The 17,908-nt window shown below is 39.1% G+C and overlaps 1 protein-coding gene across 1 annotated transcript in view; it reads left to right on the forward strand.

Annotated features, from left to right (window-relative positions):
• Positions 1-17,908, forward strand: part of SPAG17 (sperm associated antigen 17) — a gene marked incomplete at its 5' end in the record, with an annotated part of 132,618 nt that overhangs the window by 15,839 nt on the left and 98,871 nt on the right. The window contains 2 exons of the mRNA XM_081113258.1: positions 940-1,080; positions 1,656-1,739. Coding sequence (XP_080969384.1) covers positions 940-1,080; positions 1,656-1,739 — 225 coding nt within the window. The remainder of the gene's footprint in view (positions 1-939; positions 1,081-1,655; positions 1,740-17,908) is intronic.

The following is a 17,908-nucleotide window of genomic DNA, read 5'->3' on the forward strand; positions in this document are numbered from 1 at the left end:
AGATTAGGAGAAAAAGATGGGTTCTAGTTTTGTTTTTACAAATGCTTCAGAGATTGCATTTTTACCTCATATAAAAGTCCATTTGGCAACAAATTCAATATTATCCAATATTCAACAAATATTTCTTGAGCTCCTACTATGTTCCTAGAATTATATAGAATCTTCGGATTCTATCAGGGACAAAACAAAGTTTTTGGCACTTGTGATTATATCTTAATGTATATTTTGTAACATATGAACCTACTGCTTTCCAGCACCAAATTGGTTTTGGATAGCATTCTGGTGAAAGTGTGTCATTTTTAAAAGTTGTCTTCCTTAAAATAAAAGACCTACTTTCTCAAGAAAATTGTGTTTTTGTCAAGTGGCATGAAATTTGGCACAATACTGCCGCCTGGCGGCTACTTGAATCAGGAACCCACACAGGCTACATAAAGTCAACTGTTTTATTTGTAAATTTATTTTTATTGTTGAAAGCATTACAGATGTTCCCTTTTTCCCACCATTGGCCTCTTCCACCCTGCTCTCATACCCTACCCCAGGCCTTTCCCGCACTATTGTCGGTCCATGGGTTATGCATATCCTATATAATCCTATATAATAAAGAGCTAATATGCTAATTAGACCAAACAGCAGAACAACCGTCCAGACATTCTTTTGGACGACGGTCCAGATGACTTTCTGGACCAAGCCAGAGCTTCCAGGGCCGGCCGGAGCTGTGAGGGGCTGCGAGGGCCGAGCCCCTTGCACAAATTTCATGCATCGGACCTCTAGTATGCAAATATATTCATTAGTTGATCTCTTCCCGCCCGTCCCTCTCCCCCCCCCCCCACCACCCTGTAAGATTTATGGAAATATTATTCTGTTTTTCAGTAGAAGCCATTGACACACAAATACCCAGCCAGGAGTATTGAGAGTCTAATTCTTTTGGTTTTGTAACAGAAAGATTGGAAGGGCTCCATCGCTTTTGTTGTTGGAAACCAGGTTGAGGACGATCTTCTCATTCGAGCCCTCACCCTTGCTGTCCAGGTCCCTCAGCGAAGACTCTTCAGTATAATATCATGGCAAGACATTCTCCAGCAGGTACTGTCCTTCCCACTCCCTCGAAGATATTTTTTCTTAAAATAGTAGGATAAAATAATAAAATAAAGAAAACTGTCATATTCTTGGGCTATTTGGTAAATTTTTGTGGATTATTTTAAACACTTAGCTAGAATAATTTGAATTGTTTAATCTGAAGTAATTATCTGTTGTCCATGAATATTGGTCATTCAACATTCATCCATTCAACAAAAATTTCTGAGGCCTTACCTGGCTCCTGCTAGGTTATATGAGGAATTATTTAATGAAAGTTCAATAAAATAAAAGATAAAACTATGTAATGTTTCAGGAAGTCTAACTAGAAAGATTGAAGTCTACAGAGACTCATAGCTGTCAGAGGGGCCCAATAGCATAGTCCTGTCAGATGGCGCATACTCATGCAGTCACTGAGCATTGACCACAGTGACTATAAATACTTCACCTTGTCCATGAATAGCTCTTCCTTGCTAGATTCCCAACGCCTCAAGTCACCTAGGTGTTTGAAAGTCACATATATCTATGTAATTGTTCTTTATGTATGCCTTTCTCACAATAGATGAATTTTAATTTTCTTACAGATTGAAGAAGCAAATGTACTATTTGGAACCACATCTAAAAAGTCAAAGCAATCTGCAGGCATTAGCTTTCCCTTATATTATGAGGTAGGTAGACATACTTATTGAAGATATTTTTATTTTAGAAAATGAGAATTGAAATAATAATCTTTTAGTCACTTTAATTCATTCTTTGAAAACAAATCCCTGTTTCTCATTGGAGCTGTTTGTTCTTGGTGATGGGCACTTAAAAAATCTGCCGTCCTTTTAACTAAATTCCTCTCTAGGAATAAAATTGTCCCAGATTGTCTACACCATCACTGCATCCAACTGAAGAATATAAATCAGAAATTTTTATATGCAAGAGTGTCTGGTTATACTTTCTCATGGTAATTATTGAGTATGTGATATTATTTAAGGGGGTCATATAATTAGTGTATGAAAAAGTATTCATTTCACCAAAGACATAATGTAAAAATGTCCCCCAAAATGTTTCCTGCACAGGACAGAGCCACCTGGAATGATTTTCTATCAGTTTGTGAACTTTGTGCACATTCTACATCCTACTTTTTAATCAATGTGAAAATGACAATAATCTTCAGATTAATGGTGCATTCCATTTCTAGCAGATGCTTAACACCAAAACCTGGCTTGGCTGACTAGTGGGTTTGTGCAAAGGACTTAGAACTCATACTCAGTACAAGAGGGTTTCCTTTCACTTTGCCTTGTTAATAACTAACTTACAGCTCACAAGAAACTATAAAAATCCAGCGATTAATTAGAATATCACTTAAAATTTATCAGGCACTGTTTTATGGCTCTGTAGACTAAAACACAAGGATTTTTGGATCTTTATAAGACAAACTTGTTTGTACTTTATTTCAGTGATGACTAGTAAAATTTTTATGTGTCTCAGGTCTTGGATGACTTCATAAAGGCCTCTGTCGCATTGCCTGAGTGCTATCTGAACAAGTTCCGTTGGGTTTATATGTGATTGACAATACCATGGATTTTATATTTTGACTCTTGCCACATTATCATGGGAAAGCTCTGTGTTGTTAGCGTTAAATAACATATACTTACTGTCTTTTGTTATGATGTTCTGAGTATGTGTGCTCTAGTTGCGACATTAAGTGATACCTAGATTTAAATCATTAGAAATTTTCTTCTGAAGTAGCTATAGAAACCCATGTCCAGTTCTTGACTCTGGAATCAAGGAGCTCCCCAAAGGACTCTTCTTTTTTCAAAAATGCTCGGTAAAAATCAGAGATGATACAGGCCAGTTTTGAAGTCTAATCTGGATAGCCATTTGACTGGGATGCGGGATCACACAGTGTCACAAATTCAGAGTTCAGTTGAAAAGCCTTTTCTCTCCAATATATGCCATGGCTCTTGGATGTGTATGCTTCACTCAGGGAGGTCCATTTCACATCTGGCTCTACCACATTCCTCCAGTGGAGCTTTTGGGCAATCAGCCTCCCATACCCTCTCACATACCCTTTTTTTAATGGTTGCAGAAGAAAAGGGAAGCCGGATGAGCAGCACCACAGAGACTGAACCTTGGGTGCAGCAGATGAGCATTGATATGAGTGACTATAGCAAAAATGGATAAAGAACAAAAACAAATTCAGGCCCTTGGTCAGGTTAGCCAAGGACAGAATGCACATGTGGAGCAGAGGGGCCCATTTCCATCTCAGTCCCTCCACACTCAGGACCTGGTCAGGGACTCTGTCGCCTGGTATTTATCCCAAGTGAATTAAAAAGCTGTGGGTGATGCCTACTGAGAGCCCTGAGGTAGCGGTGAGTGGCGACCATGAAAGAGGCCCAGAAGCTAAATTCTTCTGAAATCTCTGGGCTTTCAGGGCATGTGGACAGTCTGCTCCTGAGTCTTTTTCTGCTGAATGTCCTGCATGGTCTATAGCAAGTGAACCCCTTGCCACAGGTGAACTCTTCAGGAGCCAGCGTAGGGAGTCTTATCTTTTCCTTCTCAAGGGAAACTGCAATGGGAAAGAATAGCTACTCTTACAAAATTGCTTATGTTGCATGGGAAAGTCACAGTGTTGTTTCCTCTTAGACCTGCGTTTTTTTAGCGAGACCTCAAAATAGATATTATAAAGCCATGCACTTCCATTCCATTTACTCTAGTTGTAGGATATTCTCATTGGCCTTAAATCAGAGCCTAGTCGTTCTTACTTTAAACACAGTTCTAATCAATTTGGCTTTCTGGTTTCCTAGCTTGTGGTCAATTAGGAGGAGCAGCAAATTAAAGTGAAACTTCATTATGGTACAGTTCATCCACAAGTAGTAAAATAGTGTCAGAACCACATTACATATTTCCAATAACCACTTGGAATGTCTGGGCCTGCAAAGACCACATTCCTGAATGATGTGCTCAAGCTTTCGTTTGGATGGCTTGGTGTTGTGTACACTCCGCCTCATTTCTGAAATTGTGTAATTTCCCCTGAAACTTTAGAATTGCATCTAGCCATGATATTGTATATATGAGAGTCTTTATAAATCGCAGTTTTTTGAAAACCTGCTTACATCTGTGCTAATGTAATTCCACAGAGACATGCATAATAACGATAGGCCATTTGTTCATTCACCTTCTCTTTTTGGAAATTGTGTTTTGCTCTTGCAAGAGCTACTTCAAGGACTCATGTGGGAATAGGAAAAGAATAATCTTTTTTAGACTCAGGAATGTTAGCTATTTATTTATTATATTATTATTTAACAATGATGGAGACATTGATGATCTCATGCACTGGCATTACACATAACTACAAATTCTAGCATGTAATCCTTTTTGAGGATGTGGACACCTATGAAAATGAATACAGATATTTCCTGTATTATATAGTAACCAGTTTTACCCAACAGTGATATTGTACCAAATATGAAACAAGTATATTCTTATTCAAGCATTAGTGTCACACACTATCTGGATAATGGAGGAGGGAATATGAATATTATAAAGACTCTGACCTCAGAAGCTTAAGAACTAGTTAAAAAGAAGTAAAAGGAAAAAAATATAAGCCTGACACATAGTAGGTATTCAACAAATGTTTGTTAAATGAGTGAATAACTCAATGCAGAAAATAGTCAAGTCCATGAGGAACAGATGAAGTGTTATGGCCATTCCAAGGAAAATGAGATTGCTATTAGCTAGGGTTGGGAGAGTTTTGTGGAGAAGATGGTATTGGCAGGACAAGGAAAGGGGTCCTGATAATTTTTATCTTTTAAATATATTATCCAAATTAATCCATATCACAATTCTAAAAGAAAATATAAATAACCTCATTTTACATATAGGTAAATGAACGCAAAGAGAATGTAGAAAGTCTACTAATTAGAAAACTGAAGAATTTGGATTTAATTGTAGTTAAATTCATTGCCTCAAGCTTTGCCATTTTTCCACAAACCCAATACCCTTTTACTGGGCTCAGAGCTGTTCACCCTTGGATGGGTAGGTCTTGGAATTCCAATGTGGCAGAGGGCATTCTAAAAAAGGGGGAGCAGTTCAAGCTAAGACATAGGAGTGGGAGAAGACTGATAATACATACTAAATTTGTAGTTACATGGTACAATATATACTAACTAGGAGAGGTAATCCTATGCCTATTTTAATTACAGCTTTAAAATCCTAAAGATGGAAAGCTATGAGAAAACATTTTAAACAGTGAGAAAAATCTATGCTTTAAGATTCATTCCTGGAGCTTAAATTTATTTTTTGAGTGTACACAAATATCTGTCTGACCGTATATGTTTTATGGCCCACATAGAGAATCTGACCTGTTCATTTGCACATATACTCATTCCTGACCAAAAATAAAATACTAAGGGTCATGCAAAGCCAACTGAAATGTCACCTATGAGAAATGTCGGTGTGCACTGTACATGCAGATTTTCCTACTTGTGATTAAATCTGATACATAGTAAATGAGCATTATAAGAGAGATGCACCAAGTTTGGACTTGGACATTGTGGTTTTGATAAATTAGAAGGAAAAAAAAACTACCAACTAGGCAGGGATTTGTTTGTCTCACTTATCTGAAATCAAAGATTACTTTCTTAGAAGTTTTAGGTTCCACTCCATAGTTTCCTTTATTTCATGACGGTGATCATTGCACCTCCCTACCTGGAAGGCCTCCATCCACACATGGACTGTGGTTTTTGTGCTTGTCTGTGACTTATTCAGAAAAGATAAATTAGGTTACCACAGAAACAAAACACCAAAAGCCTGCTGAAACAAAAATGATCTATAAAAATAAAGATTTTTATGCCCTAGTTGGTGGCTCACTTGTTTAAAAAAAATAGTCAATTTTGTACAGTAAAGGACTTGGACAATCGTAAAGATTAATGATATAATGCAATTTTACAAATATGCAAATAAATTTCCTCTTTATGTCTATCAATAAAAAATAAAACCTTATGTTTTAACTGATATATTTTAATTAAGATATTTCTATGGCTCTTCCTATTGGGAGATCATTAAATATGGAAAGATATTCTGTTCCTATATTTGAGAATAATGGACCATATGCAGTTAAAAATATAGGATGCAAATTTTACATCGTCAGATCTAATTAGTTTCACCACATTTTTAATATACTTTGCTATTACATTGAATTAGTATCCCCCTATGTAATAATTTCATATTTGATCCTTCTTCATGGGTGTATAACATGTTTCTCCGCTCTTTTCCCTAACATGTATACATAATAACTCACAAGTACAAGTACAGAATCTATTATAATCTGATTGGCACCCTTTTCCAGATTCCTAAACTTATTTCTTAAACAGTGCCTCAAATTAACAGTCTACTCAATAAAATTTCAAGCCCTTATTTTTTTGGAGGGTGGCCCTTGTCGAAATGAAAAATGGGAAACTCATGCTTCAGAGATAGGAACAAATAATATGTGAAAACATTTAAGAGGTTTGAAGTTATTAAAATGGCAGATCTACTGGGAACAGAAGGAGCAGTATGTCATGGAAGAAATGAAGGAAAAGGGAGACAGGAAGCATTCTCCGGCCTTTTCAATCCTGCATTTTAAAACAAAACAAAACAAAATTCAGGAAGAATTGGAAGGTAGCCAATCTAATGCCGTTATTTCAGAGAGCTTAGGGACACACCAGGAAATTACAGGCCAGTTAGTTTAACTTCACTTGTGGGGAAAGTATTAAAAACTGCTGCAGGAGATCAAGTAAAAGGATGCTTAGAAAAGCACAGCTTGATTAAGGCAAGCCTGGCCAACGTGGTTTTCGGAAAGGGAAGGTCATGTCTTAGGAACTTGTTGAAATTCTTTGAAGCTATTATGGCCAGTATAGTCTTCAAAGGGTACAGCGAGGCCCAGGATCTGTATATCTTTTTCGTTCCACACCAGCCCTTCAGGGATGCTTGCAGAACATGGCCCACTTCAGGGCCTTGGTGCTCCAGGATTAGAAACCGCTATCAAAATAGCAGAAAATAACCTCTGAAGGAACATTTTTAAAGCTGGAACCAATTAATACAATCTGATATTTATAAATGTAAAATAATGACTTGGAACAAAATTTAGGACTATTGAGCTATTACAAAGAAGTACTACGTTGGGACTATAAAAACAACCTAGGGTTATTGTGCCAAAATATGGGCTTTGGCAGCATTTCTCACCCAAAGAAGGGAAGATGAGAAATCAGAGGGGTAGAAAGAGTTATAAAGGGTTAGTTAGCAAGGATGGCAACCGAATGAATTTTGTCAAGATGGGGAAAAGAGCAGTACAACGTGTTAATGTCCTGAGCCCCCATGGAAGGAGGAGGACAGAGCAGCCCAGCAGAGAAGGTCAAGTCCAGGCTCATAACTGAGAGGCAGAAGGTCAGGGCTCTATTGGTTTAGGAATGGGCTCCCAGGGCTCGGAGCTCAAATGTTTGTCTCTCAGATCTGAAACTTGGAGTTCTGTTTTCAAAAAGCAGAAACAGGAATGGAGCAAGGTTCAGCTAATGAATAGCAGCCATCAGGTTAGAAGCCGGTGGTGAGATGCACTGATCAAAGCAGACCGCCTGGGTTCTAACTCTTGACTACTTCCTCGCTATGGAATCTCCGATAAGTTACATAACTCCACTGTATGTCAGTTTGCTCTTTGTAAAGTCAGCATTGTTGATAGTACCTACCTCATGAAGCTGTAGTGATGACTACATGAGATAATAAATACAAAATACTTAGCCTACTACCTGGCATAGAGTAAGTGTCCAATTAAGTTTACCTATAATTAATAATAATATTAGTAATTAAATAATATTGAAATAATAATGATTAATATTTTAAAAATTCTACTGAGTCATGGTGAATGTTGGGGTTTTTCATGGAAACATGAAAGAACTAGAAACATCTATGACCAGGGTATTTTTATTGTGGTAAAAATACATGCATAAAATTTACCATCTTAAGTATTTCTAAGTATAGTTAGTAGTGCTAAATATATTCACATTGTTGGGCAATTAACCAGTCTCCACTTTTTCATCTTACAACAATAAAGACTTAAAAAAATAAAATTAAATTAAACTTGGTTTGCAATCAGTTTAGAGAAAAATATTAGGTTTGTAGTACAGGTGTTGTATAGCATTGGCTAAATCATTAAGTGATAATCACTAAGGTTGAGGAAATGCTTTATTTGTATACATCCCACAAATATTTGAGTGCCTATTATACACCAAATCTATGGTTCAGTTTATCTTGGGGAATGAAATAGATTCCTTGCTGTCACAGAATTTACACTTGAATGAGGAAGGCAGGCTTTAAGCAAAAATTAAATATGAAAAAATATATAAAATTAGGAATTGAGATAATTGTTTTAAGTCAGGGAGAATCACAAGAAAAAAATGTGTTGGAGATAAACTGATAACAAAGAGAGCCAGCTAAAGGGTAGGGAAAATATTCAGGCAGAGGAAACGGCATGTGCAGAGAATCTGAGGCAGGAAGGGGAAGATTCATTCTTAGAAGAATGAAAAAGCCCACTCTACCTGGAACAAAAAGAGAGAGTGAGAAGAGAGAGGTGGGCTGAGGCCAGATCTATAGGGACTGGTAGGTCTTTGTTAAGAAAAAGTTTGCATTTTTACTTAATAGAAAATTGGGAGATATTAAGGTTTTTAAAGGGAGAGGACACAAGCTGAGTAGTGTGTTCGTTTTTCAATATTTTCTTGCTGTTGGATGATGAATAAATTGGGATGGGAGCAGGAGGCAGACCTAGAAGTGAGGAGACCAGTTAGGAAGCCATGGGAGTATCCATGTTGAGAGAGAGCAAGCAGGCAGATTTAAAATATATTTAGGAAGAAGATGCTGATGTGAGATGTTAGGGGTGAGAGAGAAGAAGGTATCAGGAGTGACTCCAAAGTTCTGGCTTAAGAAACTGAGTGAAAACTTTACTGAACTGAAGGATGCTCTATTTAAAAATGACACATGGTTATGCAATGCAGTTTTATTTACTTTCAGCAAGTAAAGGGATTCCTATCCAAAGCTCTGCCTCCCTGATTGACCACTGTTTGCTCAATTACAGGTTGAGTTCAGTTGGCTACACTTACTGGGCTGGGTTCTGTCAAGCTCATCCTGTTTACAGCTCGTCTGCAAAATACTGGCTATATTGAACATCTATCGAGAATAGGATTTAAAAGAATAGCCCAGACCCTTGAGACCCTTATTCTACCTAACAAAAATAATTTTGGACATAGAGAAAAGTAGAGAAGACTAAGTTTGGAAGAAGTTTGGAAGTATACTGTGGGACCAGTTAAATTTGATGTCGAAAGATATCTAAGAGGAGATATCAAGAAGGAAGTTGGGATTTGTAGTTTTTCATATTTTGTGTTCTTCTGTGCCTACCTCAGTGCTGGTACATGGTATGTATCAAAGAAGTATTGTTGTCTGAAAGAATCAACATATTAAAGGAGGACTATTGAGAGTTACTGGTAAAGACTACAAAGAGTAGATAGACAGTAAACCCTTTCAACAACAGCAGTTCAGTAGTACTTCCTGGGAACTAGCAGTTTTGGCCCCTTCCATTTTCCCTTTATTGGTTCCATAGTCTATACAGTGGTTGTCTAACTGGCTGAAAACCCATTAGTTTACAATGAAATTTAGTTGGTTGCAGTTGTATGTGTGTACTTTGTGATGGAAACATTTTTTTTTCTGTAAATATAGGTCCAAAAGAGTTGGAAAACCAATGCATGAGAATCCTCTAAAACCTACTCTGTGTTAATCATCCAATTGCATTTCCCCTTTTTAGTTGCTCACCTAACACTGGGCTAAGGGACAAAGCAGATACTCATCCCAGCCTGCTCCTCACTCAGCAGACATTTCACCGAGTTTCTTATCAGAAACTGATAAGAAACTGGATAATAGGCACAAGACTGAGTTGGACCTGGTGGTCTCTGCCCTCAGGAGCTCATAGTCAACAATCTTATAAAAATAGGTTTGCTTCATGCCATTGTATGGCATTTTAATACCTTGTAGCAAGTCTGATATAGAAGTTGTATATTTAATGCCTGATTGTAATTGAGTCTGTTCTTCATTGAGCCCTGTGGCTGACCTCACTTAGTGTTCACAACTTTCAGCCAAAAGGGTAATGGTCCCCAGACAAGGGTATGTTGGAAAGAGGAGAATGGGAGGGGCAGGACACTCACCAAACAGTCAAAGATGCAACAAAGATATGGGAGGCCTTGTTTCCTTAGCGGGAGAGAAAGTATAGCTGAAATTAAAATGTGGTAACAATTATCATGCTTCTATATGTTTTTAATGTGATCTCTATTTCTGAAATTCTAACTCCTCAATCTTTGGTTGCAAGGAAAGGAAGAAGAAATATCAAACTAAAGCTGGGAGAATGGACTATTAGAGAAAAATTTGTTTATATTTATTGGAGAGTTACTGTACATATTGAGTACTTAGTAAATATTAATTTGAATGGATGAATCTAAGATAGAGCTTTATGTACTAAAATTCATCCATTCTTCTATTTCACAAACATGATTGGCAAAAACAAAAACCCTCAAACCTTAGTAGCATGATAATGTAAGTTAACTGAAATATGGTCACTATATTGATTTAAGAAATATATAAACATATATAAGGTTAGGAGTTTGAATCACAGGAAACCAACCTTACAAAAATTCTTACCCAGAAAAAGTGAAATTGTTCAATAGACCACTTTCTTTAAAATTTCGTAATTCAGCTTCATACTTATTTGGGTTACATGTGAGCGAGACCCACAGGATCCTCTGCATAGTGCCCTGTGCCATACTACAGTCCAAATCTAACAAATTTATCATTTCCTAATTTGCCTTTATCAAGAATTTTTATGAAAAAGACAAACGCATTTTGGCTCACTCACTCATCAGGAAATGTTTAATTAGATTATATTTATCAGAGGGAACACCTAATTATTTTAGTTATTTCAAGTCTTATAATGTTACCCTTCCATTTACCTCTGGAACTGCAGACAAGAAGGGCAGAGCCAATGACATGTGAGTCACAGGCATCACTGTCGGGTTCTGTGTCCTATAGGAGAAGCTAGTCTTGCATTGGATTCTCAAAGATTCATTTTAGGAATATGATTGGGGGGGGGGGGGATGGATCCTATCTGAATGCAATGCAAGGGACAAATATATTACTTTTTGTAACTAATAAAATTTCAAGGATGACAGCAAATTTCTGATTTGCTTTTCCTCCAGTAAAATGTCTGCTTTGAATTACCCAGAAAAAATTATTCTTTCTGCCAACTTGTTTCAATTCCCTGCGTAAAACTATCTACAGAGCATTGTCAGAGGTTTCCCATAGAAGTTCATTTCAGATTTCTCAACCATTGGAGGAAAACACACACACACACACACACACACACACACACACACACACACACACACACACACACACTTTTCCCCCTTTTTGGAACAGGCAAAGGAAAACGTACTGGATTGGTAAGGCTTGTGTATGGTGCTTTCCCTTTCTTTCTGAAAGCAGAGACAAGTATTAGTCATCAGATAGGGGGGAGGGAGAGTTTTTGGTCTCACCCGGGGCTGGTGTCCTGTTTTATGTATGCAGGCCCGCCCTGTGTGTAGGCGGAACCGGCAATAGCCGCGTGATGTGATTTAAGAGGTGCTGGAAATCCTGCCTGTCCAAAAATAGCCCCCGCACCAGCCTATTGAGTTCAGGCGCAGTGTCCATAAAACCCTGGTTTAAGTGAAATGAAACTGCCTTTTGCAGAATGTTAACCCATCATGTCTCCTATCCTCTCAGCTCGAATCTTCTTCTCAGAGATAAAAACTGGCCCTTGAAGTCATGCCCATAAGGGTGAAGGGTTAGCAAGGGCCAAGGCTTAAGGTAATGATGCAAGTCTCAGAAGCAATTCTGCACAACCATGAGTGTTGAAACTAAGCCCCTTCCGTATTCATTCAGCCAGGAAGCCAGTCTTCTTTTCGAATCAATAGTTTATGGAACATGACATCTCACACAGTCCTCTTTGCTGGGACCCTTAAACAAAACAAGAATAATAACTTATGTTTGGAAGATGTTTGTAGGAACACAAAACTTTTTCACACACAATGTCAGATCTGATCCCAACAACAACCTGGTGAAGCTGACTTCCCTTTTACTATTCTCATGTGGCAAATGAACAGAGTCTCAAAGAGGTTAACTGCTTACCCACCACCCGCAGCTAATCATGGCAGAGCCCACGTTAGAACCCAGGCATTCTGACTCCAAAGCCAAGGCCATGCTCTTGGAGACCCAGTCCCTGTAGTCACAAAGCTAACAATTGAGTTTAACCTGTTTAGCAATTTATCTAAACCAAAGAGCACAGCCCCGGGAGTTTTCTCCAGTGGTGTTATTGAGAAGGTGTTTTCCTTTGTCTTAAAGTTTCTGAAAGAACTGTTCCAAACACCAGCTTCCGAACACACATTACCCTTGGAAATTTGAGTTAGGTTTTATCAGTCATTCCTTGGGGAAAAAAAAAAAATCCCCACTTAGAATACTGACCACTTTGCACAAAATTTTAAAATACAACAAGAAAACAAATTAAATTAAGGTGCAATGTTCTCTAGGGGAGCTAGGGATGTTTTGAGAGTAGTAGGAAGTGGGGCTAGACCTGATGCGGCATCAGGAAGAGATTGCGCAGTTCAGAACATCTATATCCAAGCTCATCGACTTGCTCCAAAACTGAACACACACATACACCTCTGTTCCTTCAGCCATTTGGATGAGCCACGGTTTTGTGGTAACTCTAGCTCATTCCATTTTAGTCATTGTAGCTCTAATTCACTTCTACCCTTTTCTCCCCAAGTGCAAAGTGCACTAAGTTGAATAGAATTATGTAAATTTCAGACGTAGATGTTTTCATTTATCAGCCAAATAGCCCTGTTCAAATGCCATTTCTTTTATGAAATCTTCTTGGAATTCCTTAGGCAAATTCATCTTGCTGTGTTATACCGTGGTGGTTTGTTTGTGTCTGCCTCCCGTACTTCCTCGTGAGTGGCATGAGCAGGAGAGGCATTGTTATTCATTCCCTAAAGACCCTGTGCTCTAGGCTAGCAATTCCAAGCTATTTTGGTGACATTTCCCATCAGCTAAAAAAATAATTGAGCATTTATTCTATGTATGTTGTGTGTGTATACAGAGAGATAAAAATGTACGGGAATAGAAAAAAATTACCAATATTATAGAACATCCTCAAAAATAAAAACAAAAAAGGACAAAATAAGGATAAATATAATCAGGAGCTCTAATATATTCCCCATCCTGGTGGCTAGTCCTGTGCGTGTGTTGGGCTGCATTGAAGACCAAAGCCACTGACTTTAGCACACAGGGGGAACAGAATAATGTTTGTGAAATGGCTAAAAGAATGAATGAATCCTGTCCTATATATACAGTCTTTTGGGCATATTCAGCACTTTCTGTGGCACCAGTCACTTCTTAAGTTAGTGAACTAGAACTTTGCTTTCCCAGCCTCTGAACCCACTGGTTTGGCGTGAGGAGGGCTGGCTGATGTTACCCGCCATCACAGTGCCTTTACAAGGGACACCTGCTCAATGTTTGTGAAGGTCTGCGTGATTTGTGTGTTGACTTTTTTATATTTAATTTCAGTCTTCAACCTGGAAAACAGATATGGAAATGAGCAATTCTGTTAGCCTAGGATAACAAAGAAGTTTAAAAAGTGCAGCGAGGACATAGAGCAATGCTTAAAGCTTTCTGAAGTTTTTAGGGAAAAGTTTTAGGAAAACGACTTAAATATTGAATGGGGGATTTAGGAAGTAATGAAGGAGGGGGAATTCTGGGCAAAGGACTCAGTCCATGTAAAATAAGGCAGACATAAGATGGCACAGTGTACCAAGGAAGTCTCAGCAGGGAGTATCCTCAAGTGCAGGCAGGAAAGTGGAAGGAGCAGCCAGCAGTGAGGCTGGACAGGTGTGTCAAGGTCAGGTCATAGAGGTCTTGGTGTGCTCTGCTAAGGAGTGAGCAGTTTGGTCCTGTGGGTATGGGAGCCATTGAGGAATGCACAGCTGGGAGTAATGTGAGGGGTGGAGCTATTAGAATTTGTGTGCAGGAAGAATTCTCTGGGAGGGTGGGGAGTGGTGCTGTTAAAAACAGTTAATTGCTGTATAGCATTTCTATTGCACCTATATTTTATCAGCTGTTTTACTATAAAATAATACATGTTAATTTTTTAAAAATTGGAAAATATAGAAAGAGCATAGCCCATAAAGTGGTGGGTACTTAAAAAGTATCTGTAAAAAATTCCACCACTCAGAGTATGCGTCTTTCTAAACAATAGGAATTATATAATATATGCTTTCTATCATGTCATTTCGACATATGATGTTAGCCTATTTCTAAATCCATATTCAGTGTCTATATAATAGAAAGCATGTCTCTATTTAATAATTCATTTAACCAACCCCCTTTGCTAAATTTAGACTATTTACTAATAGTTATAACCCTGATTGTTTCCTTATGAAAATTTTCAAGAAGTGGAATTACTAAGTCAAAGTATATAAATCTTTATAAAGCTCTTGACACAATGTCAAAATGCATTCGAGACAATTTGTGCCAATTTGCATCCCTTCTAATACTTCCAATTTAACCACATCCTCTTCAACTGTGTATTTTTTATCTTAGTCAATTTGATAAGCAAAAATTGTAAGGTTGGGCCCCAGCCAGTGTGGCTCAGTTGTTTGGGTGTCATCCTGTGCACCAAAAGGTCACCAGTTCGATATCTGGTCAGAGCACATGCCCAGGTTGTGGCTCAATCACCCAGTCAGGGTGCATGTGGGAGGCAGCTATTCGATGTTTCTCTCTCCTTATCCCTTCCTCTCTCTCTAAAAAATCAATTAAAAACATAAAAAAATTATAAGGTTAGGTATTTAATCATATTTTTATTGTCTGTGTTTTGTGAGTATGGAATTTATTAAAGTTAAATGATTAGGTAATTTTGTTTTCAGATTTCTCCTGATAATGGGAGGGGACCCTTTATTGTCTAAATTCAGAATGGGGGATATTTGCTTTAAGTGATTTCAAACAGATTTCACATGCTGTGAGGCAATACAGAGAGGAAGAAGCCATCATCGGCCCTGCACAAACTCAAGGTGGACTGCAGATGAAGGGTGCACATGCAAGACTGCTAATGAGGGCACATCTTATTAGCCTGCAGGAGGGGCCTCGACGGAAATGTCAGTGAGGCCCTGGCAGTGGGACCCAGGAAGAGTAATCTCAGATAAGGACATCTGGGAAGGGTTGATGCAGAAGGCTCTTCGGTGTGAGCCCTTCCAATTTCTAACCTCTTCTTGGCTCCTGTGTCAGTGGCCCTCAAAGTGGCACACATCAGTCACCTGGAGAGCTCATTAAAATACAGTTCCAGATCCCAGCCACAGTGAAGGAATCAGTCCAGGAACACACCTGTGAGCAAGTATTCAGGTACTTCTGAGCCTGCACTTGGAGAAACACAGCCACACCTCTGTCCACATGCTGCTCACAGGACCAGAAAAGAGACCATCCTCCTCCATGATGAACTCGCCACCTGTGCTCTGCATCCCCCTCACCACCCACCCAGGCTGGACTGTGGCTCTGCCTATTCTCACCCCTTCTCACATCTCCCAGAGTTCACCCATTCATTCATTGTTTCTTTCATTTTTGAGCACTTGTGCTGGGCACTGTTCTGGGTGCTGGAGGGACAGACATGAACCTGCCATCAAGGGACTCTGTCAGTGGTGCTGCCTGCATGCCCACATCTTTGTCTACAGCTGCTGGGCAAATTAGAAAACCTCCCCTGACCACACAAGCTTCTAGAGCTATGAGCAAATGGCAAACAAGCTGGAGGGAAAAGGAACAGAGTGTAAGCTCTGAAATACTCATTCAGGGGTTTGAGGTTTGCCATGGGTTACCAAGACATCGAATAAAGCCTGAGTTTTTGCTGCATATGAACAGTCACTGAAGATAAATAACACGCCAAGACTCTCAATGAGACCTCTGTGCAGCTGATGTCTCTTACCTATTCTAAACTCTCTGTATCGTGTTACTTTCAAAGTGAAATCCAAATTCCTGTCATATGTCCTTCAAGCTAGCTGGTGGTGGCCTCACTCTTGGTTATCTCTCCAGTGTCAACTGTCCCTCAGATTTGGGGGTAGCATATTCCGCCACCTGTCAGAGCTATTGGGATTGAGGGTTCTGAGTCTCAGATCCTCACCAGGTCTCAGGAAAAGAGAAGTTCAGCTATTTAGAGTTGAGGCACCAAGTAAGGATAAAATGAGTAAGCGTGCCAAGAATATTTAAACATAAAAATTTTAGCTAAAAAACTCTCCATCCCTCTAGTGAAGAAGAGGATTGGGAATGAAGACTGGGGAGGAGCGGAGATGCTGGGTGGGTAGATAGTAGCATCAGCTAGGGGGTGAAAAGGCATAATGTGAGGCAACGGAATATGGTGACGAGGAGCAGAACCTGGAAGCAGATAGCCTAAGTTCAAATCCCATCTCTTCTACTTACTTGCTGTGTGATCGCCAGGCCTCCATTTTTTATTTATAAAATGGAGTAATAAAGAGCACCCACCTCAAAAGGAAGGTGAGAGTTAAAGGAGCTAGAATGTCTAAAGTGCAATCCTGAGATTATTTTAGTGCAATTGTTGGAACAATACTCATCTAGCACATAGTGTGTGCTCTGTAACCATTGCGTGTCCTGAGAACCTATTCCTACCTGCAGTCTACTCCCAGAGCTTGCTAGCTCTGGCTCTAAACATTTGAGAACACTTTCAAACCAAACAATCAGTAACCCTAAATACACCATTCTAATGTTTGTTAAATGAGTGAATATACTGTATATGTACATATGTTGGGGATTCTGTGAAGGGACTTAAAAAAGAATCAGATAAGAACCTGAACTTCCCAGCTCCTGAAGGAGACAACCTGTGTAAACAAATAATTCCAATATGAGAGAGTTAAATCCCTTTGGAAAGATTTGAAAAGTTGTTGGGTTGTTCAGTTGTAGCATTCACTACAAGCTAAAAGGACTAAGAGGGACTTCAGACAGGTGGGAACATCTAGGGACTAAGGAAAAGATCTGATCTAAGAAAAAAGATTGTAAGAAAAAAGACTGCCAAGATAAGAGTTGAGTGTTGCTCATCAATACACATCTAAAGCTAAAATACCTCTGACCTTTCTAGCTAACTACAGGCCTGGTGCACGAAATTTGTGCACTGGGCGGGGGCGAGGGGAGGGCCCCTCAGCCTGGCCTGTGCCCTCTTGCAGGTTGCGGCTCCATCCGGTAGCCTGGCTTCTGGTTGAGCAACACTCCCCCTGTGGGAGCACACTGACCACCAGGGGGCAGCTCCAGCATTGAGCATCTGCCCCCTGGTGATCAGTGCGTGTCATAGTGACCAGTCATTCCACCGTTTGGTCGATTTCAATATTAGCCTATTATTATATAGGATTCTTCCATAGGTTATCACATTCAGCTCTATGTGCCTTTATGCATTTCTCTGGTATACAAAAAACTAACATGCTACTTAATTAACAAGAGAAGTTTAGCTTTTTCCTTCTTTGGAAGAGTAATCCCAACAAATGTTTCTCAAGTAGAGGCCTGTGCTTTTTGACATAGCATGTTAGATGCTCAAAATGCTCATCTCCCTTGGGAAATCCATCACATTTCAAATTACACATGTCTGTTAAAGCACAGATCTGTTCTACCTGCCCTGTATTTGTTATTGTTGCTTCTGGAACTTCCTTACAGCCCCAGAGAGGTCTTAATCCCTGTCAAATGCTATTACGTTACCAAC

This window comes from Myotis nattereri (genome assembly GCF_964212035.1).
Source record: "Myotis nattereri genome assembly, chromosome: 18".
Classification (NCBI taxonomy): Eukaryota; Metazoa; Chordata; class Mammalia; order Chiroptera; family Vespertilionidae; genus Myotis; species Myotis nattereri.